The following is a 9,900-nucleotide window of genomic DNA, read 5'->3' on the forward strand; positions in this document are numbered from 1 at the left end:
TTTCTCGCTACACTCTCCTCACTGAGACCCCCCTCTCTCTCTCTCTCTCTCTCTCTCTCTCTCTCTCTCTCTCTCTCTCTCTCTCTCTCCAGTCTGTTTTTCTCACCGACCACCTCACAGATTTTCTCCTCTCGTCTCCTCCAGCGCTCCCTCCGTTCGTTCCGTCTCTGTGTTCTGAGGATGACACCTCCAATTTCGAGGAGCCCGAGAGGCCCCCCTGCCCCGCGGCCGCTGCCCAGCGAGATCATCCTCGCTCAGGCTTCCACGGACGAGACCTGCCCTTTGTAGGGTGGTGCTTCAGTCGGGCCCTGAGTGCACTGGCCAAGTCTGAGTGAGTACGCACACACGCACGCACGCTGATTTGACTAGTCTAGTCACAGGTGGTCCATTGGAGCGGAGATGGCCACATCACCACGGCGACTGTCACCAGGCAACATTGTGGCTGAATGCGAGGTATTGCTCGTGTGGGGAAAGCTGTGGTTCTCTCACTTCACATGTCTTTAAGATGAGTGAGAGGGAGCCGCGTGTGTGCACCGCTGTTTTTATATCAGGAGACTCAGAATATCTCATGCATGTGTTGCCATGTGCATGCAGGGGAACGGGAAATCCTCGTCTGGCGTGTGTGTGTGATATGATCTGTAGCACAATGAAAGCCAGTACGTAAACACTGTGTAACGTGATCGGCTCTGTGTTTGCTGCGATGTTGTCAACCTTCAGTCTGTTTGTTTTGGTTTGCATTTGCGTCTGATCGTTTGGTTTGGTGTTTTGATCGGTGAATCTCGCAATAATCTGTTAAGAACATGTCTGGGTTGTGTTTCATCTCTGAATCAGAAGAAAAGCATGAAAACCATATGCTCATTACCATAATGCAAAAAAAATCTCATTACAGTAATATTTTTTGTTTAATTTTAAGCGAATTTCCCCAATTCTCATTATTATAATGCAAACGTAATTCTCATTACTGTAATATATTTTTTCAATTTTATATTTAATTTCTCCCAGTTCTTTATTACCATAATGTAATTTTTTTTACAATTTCATTTAATTTTTCATCTCCCAGTTATCATTATAATAACAATTCTTGTTACTATAATATTTTTTTATTTAATTTTCCTTGAATTCTCTTTGCCATAATGCAAAACATCTCATCACCGTAAAAAACAATATTAATTAAAATTTTCCCCAATTCTCATTATCATAATGCAAACATTTCTCATTACTATAATGCTCAATAATAATATATATTATTGAGCATTATATATAATATATTGATATATAATTTTATTTGAGCCCAGTTCTCCTCACTATAATGCAATAAAAAAAATCGAATTGCTGTAATGTGGAAAACCATTGTAAAGTATTTAAACATCATTGGTTGTGGTTGTGCTTTAATTTGTTGATTTTAATCACAATAACTGTATTGCAGTAATGAGAATGACTCGAAAGTAAAACATCTGGATGCATTACAGTAATTTGTGTGTGTGTGTGTGATGTGCTGCCCAGTGTTTCCCTGTGTCTCTAAATGCATTCAAGCGTGTTGTATGATCATGATGTGTCGAATCAGGTGAAGGTCTCGGTCAGGAATCTAATCCTAGATGAGCCATAAATATCACGTTCCCCCCCCAGGAACTGAAGGGAAAGGAAAAAAGAGAGGGTGAGGTGAAGCTTTATAAATGTTAGTCGGAACGAGAATGAACCCAGAATGCATTTCTATGGTAACCAGAGTGAGTTTTCTTCCCACGCTCCCCCTCCGTCTCTCTCCATCCATTCATACGCTGCTTCTCTCTTTAATCCTGAAATGCGTATTTGTCCAGGCGTGTGTCATGTTGTTGCATTCTTCTTCATATAGCATTTCCAGCACCATGAAATCCGCCGAATGCAACACAAGCGGCTCCAGCAGAGGAGCGTGGGAATGTTAATGCAGAAGCGCAGCTGCTGATTGGTGAATGGGCTCCTCTGGAGATGCGCTGCGATATGAGAGCGCTGGATCCGTCTTGAGGCAAACAGAACATCTGCAATGAGCGAAAACCAGTCGTAAACCGCCCTCACTGACGCACGCTTCAGAAATGCATGCATTGTGGCATGCATCATGTACCGCACATCTCTTTCATAAACGCACAGACATGCATTCTTTTTGTACTGCACTTGCATTATCAGGCAGTGCAATCAATAAACATCTCAGGTACCTTAGGATTGTTGATTTACAGTCCAGTCATGTCTGATCGGGTTGCAGTGGCGCTATTGTGACGTGTGGACTCCCCTCACATGCAACCTTTGTGTGTTTGCTCATCTGTCGTGCCAAAGATGTTGTGTGTCTCTTTCCTTATTAACAGATTCACCAGGACAAGATCTGTCACAGTAATTGGGTGAAATGTGCATTGGAAATCTGGAAATATAAGGGAGTTTTAAAAATGAAGCATGTTATTTCGGTCAAAAGCAAGCAGCATGGACTCATTTTGCTTTTCACACAGGACGTGTTTGCAGTCCGCTCCTGATCCGCGGCTGTTTACCACAAACACAACATTTATCTATTATTTTGATTTCAAATCCAAACGTTGTTTCTGAAAATGCTTTTTCAGCATTGTGATTCTCTTTTATCACAGTACAGTAATACAAACTTTCATAGGCATATTCACGTTTAAACTCAATAAATATAACTGTTTAACTACCACCACGAGTGCCATCTATTATTGCCTTGTTTATCTAAAAGTGCACTTTTCCTTGTTTTAAATCTAGCCAAAAAGCCATGTGTTGACTGTGAAACAGTAGACTTTAATTATATGCATTTATGGTGTAATTACTAATTTCCGTGTCAATCCATGTTAATTTTTACCACGAATAATGCGCTGCCACTTTAATTCAGCGCGTGCAGAAATAGACTCCGTGCGGAAACGATCGCAGCATGACTGCTGCAGACGCACTGCTCCTGGAGCGCACAGCCGGACCGCAATCGCATGCAGTGTGAATGCTCTGATCCATTAACATGGGCGTGGAAAAATACGCACTACAGACGGAGTATGTGAACCTGGCCTTACGTTTGTATGCCTGCCTGGTCTGTTCTGTTCTTGTGCTCCATTTAGGCGTGCTGCATTCTGATTGGTTCGGATAGCATACTGCGGGAGGTCGGGGCGCGGTAAAATCGTGCTATAACGCGATTTAGAAATCGCGCAAGCTCAAATCGTGATTTTATGACGATTTCGATTAATCGCACAGCCCTAATTTACACACTAGTAAATGTTGTTCAGATACTGAATATGATGTGCACAGTGCTAGCAATGCTAAGGTCATGGGTTCAATTCCCAGGGAAATACATGAACCGATCAAATGTAAACTTGAATCTAATGTCAGTCACTCTAGATAAAAGCGTCTGCTTAATGCATAAATGCAACTATATTAATCCCATTGATTTGAAACTGAAATACAAATGTAAGCCACCTCTATATCTGTCAGCGTTGACAGTAAAATCAGCCAACATTTGTCACTGACAACTAATTGACTCCCAAAACAAAGCAAAAGACAACCGCAATCGCTGCGCACTCTTTAGTCGCATTTAACATTTTACCCCATTGTGTAGTAAAAGTGCATTAATGATATGATGAATGTCATGCTGAAGTATCTCTGGAGAGACGGCTTGTTTTTGGTTGAGTCAGTGCTCTAATTGCTTGGATAATTCAAAGACTAACTGGTTTGTCAGTAAATGAATAGTTTGTCCAATAATGAGATATTGTCCTCATTCTCTTTCCCTCATGTTGACATTTGTCTGTTCACGCAGTGTTTTTCCATACAGTGACCAGGGGCTGTTCGGCTCCTAAAGCATCTTTATGGTTTGTAAATGATGATAGAATTATTATTGTTGGCCGACGTTATAGTGTTTCGGTTCCAGTAGGAGTTTTCACGGCTTCACCTCGACAAACCCTCTGATTATCTGAAGTATTTTGATACTGTGCTTTATGATTCTGACCGTATCTGATCTGGAAACAGTGATAGGATGGTTTTCTTCTATTCTTCTCTTAATATGTGGATGGCTGCTGACATGTTAGACACATTTTATCACATGGGTTTAAAATACGTGACTCACTCCAGCCACCCCAATCACTTTAAGTAGATTTGTTTTTTTGCATGCTGATTTAAAAACATACTAGTGTTTGCAACTGGTTTGAGGTCTTATTGCGGTTATCATGAATATGATCGTGTCCTGGCGATTAACATCGAGCTTAGCAAATATGAATTTTCAGCCGTCTGATCAAGTATTTAGCAGGTAAGTGTTGTTCCTTTTTGCACGAGGTGACCGTGAATATTCATGACATATATTTAAATTGTCAAATATTTTTCCATTGCAGTTATAATATACATTCTTAAACTTTACCAAAAAAATGCCCCCCCAAAATAAACAATAAATAAATAAATATACTAACTACATTACAATACATTATGCATTTAGGCTTCCAAATAAAAGTATTATTAGTAGCAAATAATTTAATTATTTATTAAGTATTGTGCTTTACACATTAAGCATAAAAATGCTAAATTAAGTATTGTGCTGATTCTAGTGCACATATTAAGTAAAGATCATGTTCCATGAAGATATTTTGTAAATTTACTACCGTAAATATATCAACACTTAATGTTTGATTAGTAATATGCATCGCTAAGAACTTAATTTGAACAACTTTAAAGGTGATTTTCTCAATATTTAGATTTTTTTGCACCCTCAGATTCCAGATTTTCAAATACTGTCCTATCCTAACAAACCATACATCAATGGAAAGATCATTTATGGATGATGTATAAATCTCAATTTTGAAAAATTGACACTTAAGACTGGTTTTGTGGTCCAGGGTCACATTTGTCCTGTAAGTTTCCTGAAGATTGTGTGAATTTGCTTGTCTTATGTGAGTGTTCAGATGTTTTAATAGTGTCTCTCATTTAAATGTAAGCAGCAAAAAACATGTTTAGTGTTCAAGATTAGAATCAATTCAAACTCTTATTTTCTGTAATTTTTTTAGTGTATTGGGTGCTTGTATGTGGCAATCCTTAAATATCATTCCTTGTTCATTTAGTGAAAAAAAGTGTTATTTTCAGAGCAAATATCCAAAGACCAGTGCAGTTCATCTGCTGATTCTGTGTGTGTGAAAGTCCTCGTTCTTCATGAACACTATGAAGTCTGTATCGGTGGACGGTCACTTAGATGCTCCCTGCCACATTTGTTTGCCTGACCTTTCTCGATGTGATCGATGCAGCGCAGCGTGTGAGCGCCGCGGGTTGACAGCGTCACCGCAGGACGAACAGTTACCGAACATAGGCTGTGAGTCAGCCTCGTCTTTGTCCGTCAGCTGCACTAAGAATAGCCAATGTAGGAATGCATCAGCGCTTCAGCAGATCAATAGCTGCTGTATTCACAGAATGCGTAAGCGTGTTTACATCCGCCGCAGATGCCCAGAGTTAGTCAATGCGACTGCCGCCCACCTCAGGCGAAAAGAGCAAGATGCTCTGACGCGCTTGTGCAAGTTTGCCTTGAATTATCAATAGCTTGATATCAATGCTGTAATAATTTAATTCCACCTGAAGCCTAATGTGAAATGTAATTCTCAAAGGTCAAAGATATTTTCCCATTGCAGTTTATATTTCCCTTTGAGATAGGATAAATTCTCAAAGGGCTCAGTTTGAAATGCGTAGCTTATAATTACACTTTAAGCCCAAACACACACGTATGCGCCCCATAATCGAGTCGGTTGTGGGCCGTTCTGATCAGACCCCTGGGACGCGTCGGTTTCTCCGAAGGGAAGTCTGTAAGCACTGGGTAATGGACTGCTTTACAGCAAACAGGCAGAACCTCTAATCTGGTTAGACCCCACTGGTATGATGCCGTGGAAAGCATGTTTAGAGCTGGGCATGTTTGTGTGCGTTTAGATGCTCTCGAGGGGGTCTGAAAGAGTAGATTTTCCATTTCACAGCTCTTTCAGTTGTGTTTTGATAGGAGGACACGTGCCATCATGCTCCCATAATCACAATTAGGTTTCAACGATGTGGAAAACACAGACGTAGTTATTACACTGATACAATAATTTACTGTATAAAGCAGAATGTTGGATGAATAATTCAAATATTTAAACTGTGATATGGTCTAGTGCCTGTGGTTATTAAAGCGCAAAAAGTCTACGTAAATAGGAATTCTGCATGTAGAGCATACTTGAAATAATAATACAGTTTATTAAACATTAATTTTTAAGGAATATAACAGTTTTTCATCTGTTTTAATAAAAACTGATTTCACAGCATCCAAATCGTAATGTGTTAGCAGTTTTGCTAACCAGTGTTAATTTGCTGTCATTGAGATTACTATTATACTGTACTATAACTACTATATAGAAGCTATTTATTATCATTTTTATTAATATTTTGAATATATTTTGAAGTGTTTTTATTTTTCATTTTCATTTAAAGTTTTAGTAATTTTGTATAACATTTTTATAATTTTTTATTTTAGTTGTAGTTATTTATTTTAGTGCATCAAGGTCAATGGAATCAAACCAGAAGCAACTATGCAATTTTGAAATATTGAAAAGTATAAAGTTGAACTTTCATTAGAAATAAGTGTAGCTATAGTAAACAAGTAGTTTGTGAGTGTAGGCAGACTGATCGGATTACATCAGCCGCAATGCTTCATGGGAGTGGGCGGTCACCGCTGAGTCTTCTTTCTGTTTCCATGGTAACAGCGAATTCTCCGATTATTGTTTAGTGTATTCACCAGCAATTTGGCTTTCAAACATGATTGATGGTCATAAAATGAAGCTGACGTGTGCCTCTACAGAAGCTGAGCATCCTCAGAGCGCGTGATGAATCTAGAGTCTTTAAAGGTTTATACATTATAGTGCTCTGTGGAGGAAATGAATGTGATTTCTATTTATTAATTTTTTTCTTCTGGAGCCCTGGTTTTGTGTTCTGTACAGACGTGAGGCAAAGAATAATGTCTAAAATGTCAGTAGTTGGTACCAAGATTAGTGAAACTAGACTGGAGTGCATTTACATGTGTTTTTTTTATCAATTCTGCCTGTATTTCTCGCATGAGGACACTAAATAACTGCACTCCACTGACTTTAATATTGCAAATACAGGGTTTCAGCAGAGCATTGAAAAACATTAAAAGTCATGAAATGTGAAAATTAAGGCCTTAAATAGCATTCTCACACACATTAATTTTTTAGATAGTTTTGAAGAAAAGATAATATTATACGTTTATTTTGAATTATAGCCTTCATAATTAATAGCTTTGATTTGCTGTCGCAAAATATGTACACTGATGTGATAAACACGTGGATTTGGTAATTGTCTCTAATCTAAGAGAATTATTGAATTCTGATTGATTGTTTTTGTTTACTGCTGTAAAGTTGCTGTTTTAAGAACATTTTTAAAGTAATAAATGTGTGATGTTTCCAAAAATAATAATAACATATAATTGTGACGGTATGTTTGTGACAATATTGACAAATTATTACACTATACTGTACTATACTACGATGTGCTATTCTGTACTCTTCAGTGCTCTTCTGTAGTTTATTTGTTCATCAGAGGTAGTTGAAGCTGATAGCATCTGTGAATGTCTTTCTTTATTTTCTGGGATGCAGGAAGAGCTGAAGTTCTTCGATGGGAATTTATCCAGAGGAAGCTCGAGGAATGGACTTTGAAACATTGTGAGGGACACACCATATTAGAAAAGCGTGGACAAAATGCTCTTCTCTCTATTTCAGACGTCTCCTTTAGCAGGAAACACTGAGCAGACTAAACACTTCGTGCGTATGAATACTGTTGACTGTGTTTCTAATGGGATTTAAGCTCAAGCTAAAGGTCTTCAGGACCGACGACAGTCAGAGCAAATATTCATGAGCTGTTGCGATTGGTTCATCTTTTCTCCACTGCTGTATTTTTGTCAGTTTTATTCTCTCTCCATCTGTTAGTAATGTCTGTTGTGATTGTGCAGCGGCTGGGATTTCACTCTTTATTTCTGGAACATGTTTTTCCGTCAGACAACATTTCATCAGTTCTGAATCACTGGCATATGATGCATGTGGGAGCTCAAGTTGTTTTCTGTCTTTGTTAGTTTGTTCTGAGGTTCACGTGTCGTAGGCGGTCACTTCTCTATATTTAGCTGTTTCTTTGTGTTTTGGTTTCCTCTGAGAACTTTTCAACTGAAATCCATTGGTACTTTGGCTTCCTGAAGAGCATTTGTGCTGCTTTCCAAATATTGCTTATCAGTTTCTGATTGAGTGAGTGTGGGAGGAGTCTATCAATTTGACTGACCAATGGCAGACATAGGGCGGAGTCAAAGGGTTGGGAGGAGTGTTTGGGAAACCTGTGTGGAAGCAGTCATAATTTTACATTCATTTTTTCTTCAGTTTTCTGAATTTCAGTCTCAGGTTTGCATATGCAAAATGCATTCTGGGAAATGTGTTCTTCCGCCCTAATCCACAAAAGTACATTTAATAAATATGATGAAATGTATAAACTAAATACAAATATCTAAAGGTGGCATTTCAAACGTATTTTGTAAAGTTTAGTTATATTAATTTCTTTGTAACACTTTTGTAAGGTCTCATTTGTTAACATCAGTTAATGCATTGGTTAACGTGAACTAACTATGAACTATATGATTGTACAGTATTTATTAGCCTTTGTCAGTAAAACAAATACAATTGTTCATTGTTCACGTAAGAGCACAGTCCATTAATGTTAACAGATACAGCTTTTGATTTTAAAAATGTATTAGTAAATGTTATAAAATTAACATTAAGTCTAATAAATGCTGCAGAAATATTGTTCATTGTCAGTTAATGTTAACTAATGGAACCTTATTGTAAAGTTACCAATTTCTTTGAATTTGATTGTGAAGTAGATTTACAATGAATTGAAATTTAAATTACAGTTCTGCATCCTTTTTGAAACCTCAATTCTAATTAAAATCTGAATCGTGCACAACTGTATGTCATTTGTGCACTGAATTGTGGTTGATCTGATGCAGCACAATGTGTTTAATCATGAAACTAGGTATCAGTTCATTTGCTTGTGGTTTGATGACACTTGCGGTTAGTGTTCCTGATGAGAATGTTCCCTAACGTCTACTTCATGTCATGTTAATTAATAGACGTCACATAAAGATGATGCTCTTTGGTTTTGAATGAATTCACATTCACATGAAACTAATGGAGTGTGTAATGAATGTGAAAGGATGAGCAGACATGCATGAGTGTGATATTCCCTACATTCCCAGGAAAAACAAAACCTCTCACACTTTCTGGCTTTATCTTGGAGATTTATAACTAGATGAGTGTTAATGTACATGCATGTGTATTATGATTCTGATTAGGCGTGTTTTTCCTTGTGTGATCAGATCGGTTGGCACAGGGCTCAACTCTCCTGCCAAAACCAACTCCATGGAAAAAAAACTGCACCTCAAAAGCAAAGAACTGCAAGACACTCAAGACAAATGTCACAAGGTAAGAGCACAGAGATTTCTGGGTAGAGTCTGAATGAATACAGATAATAAACTGGGATAAGTTAAACTGCATTAACACACCAACTTGTACATTTCCTTGCAATTTCTCCCAAAACTTAGAACTGTGTTTGCATCTCACAATTCAGACTTTTCTTTTCAGAATTGCGAGTTTATATCTTGCAATATATTGCAGTTTTGCATTTATATTAGCAATTCTGTGAAGAAAATTCAGAATTGTGAGTTGCAAAAAATCGCTAGGAAAAAAGTCTTTTGTACGGAAGTTCTAAGCGGCCATGCGTTATTTTTTTTCCCCCCTTGTTTTCTCGCTATAACGACATAACGAGAGTTGTTTTCTCGTTATAACGACATAACGAGAGTTGTTTTCTCGTTATAACGACTTATTTTCTCGT

The 9,900-nt window shown here is 37.9% G+C and overlaps 1 protein-coding gene across 1 annotated transcript in view; it reads left to right on the forward strand.

The window, feature by feature from the left end:
- The window catches only part of LOC107567946 (citron Rho-interacting kinase-like), an 86,440-nt gene that overhangs the window by 21,533 nt on the left and 55,007 nt on the right, over positions 1-9,900 (forward strand). Inside the window, exons 10-11 of the mRNA XM_016253755.1 lie at positions 93-331; positions 9,386-9,491. Of these exons, the coding sequence (XP_016109241.1) occupies positions 93-331; positions 9,386-9,491 (345 nt within the window). The remainder of the gene's footprint in view (positions 1-92; positions 332-9,385; positions 9,492-9,900) is intronic.

The sequence above is a fragment of the Sinocyclocheilus grahami genome, unplaced genomic scaffold (genome assembly GCF_001515645.1).
Source record: "Sinocyclocheilus grahami isolate Dianchi unplaced genomic scaffold, SAMN03320097.WGS_v1.1 scaffold1200.1, whole genome shotgun sequence".
Lineage (NCBI taxonomy): Eukaryota > Metazoa > Chordata > Actinopteri > Cypriniformes > Cyprinidae > Sinocyclocheilus > Sinocyclocheilus grahami.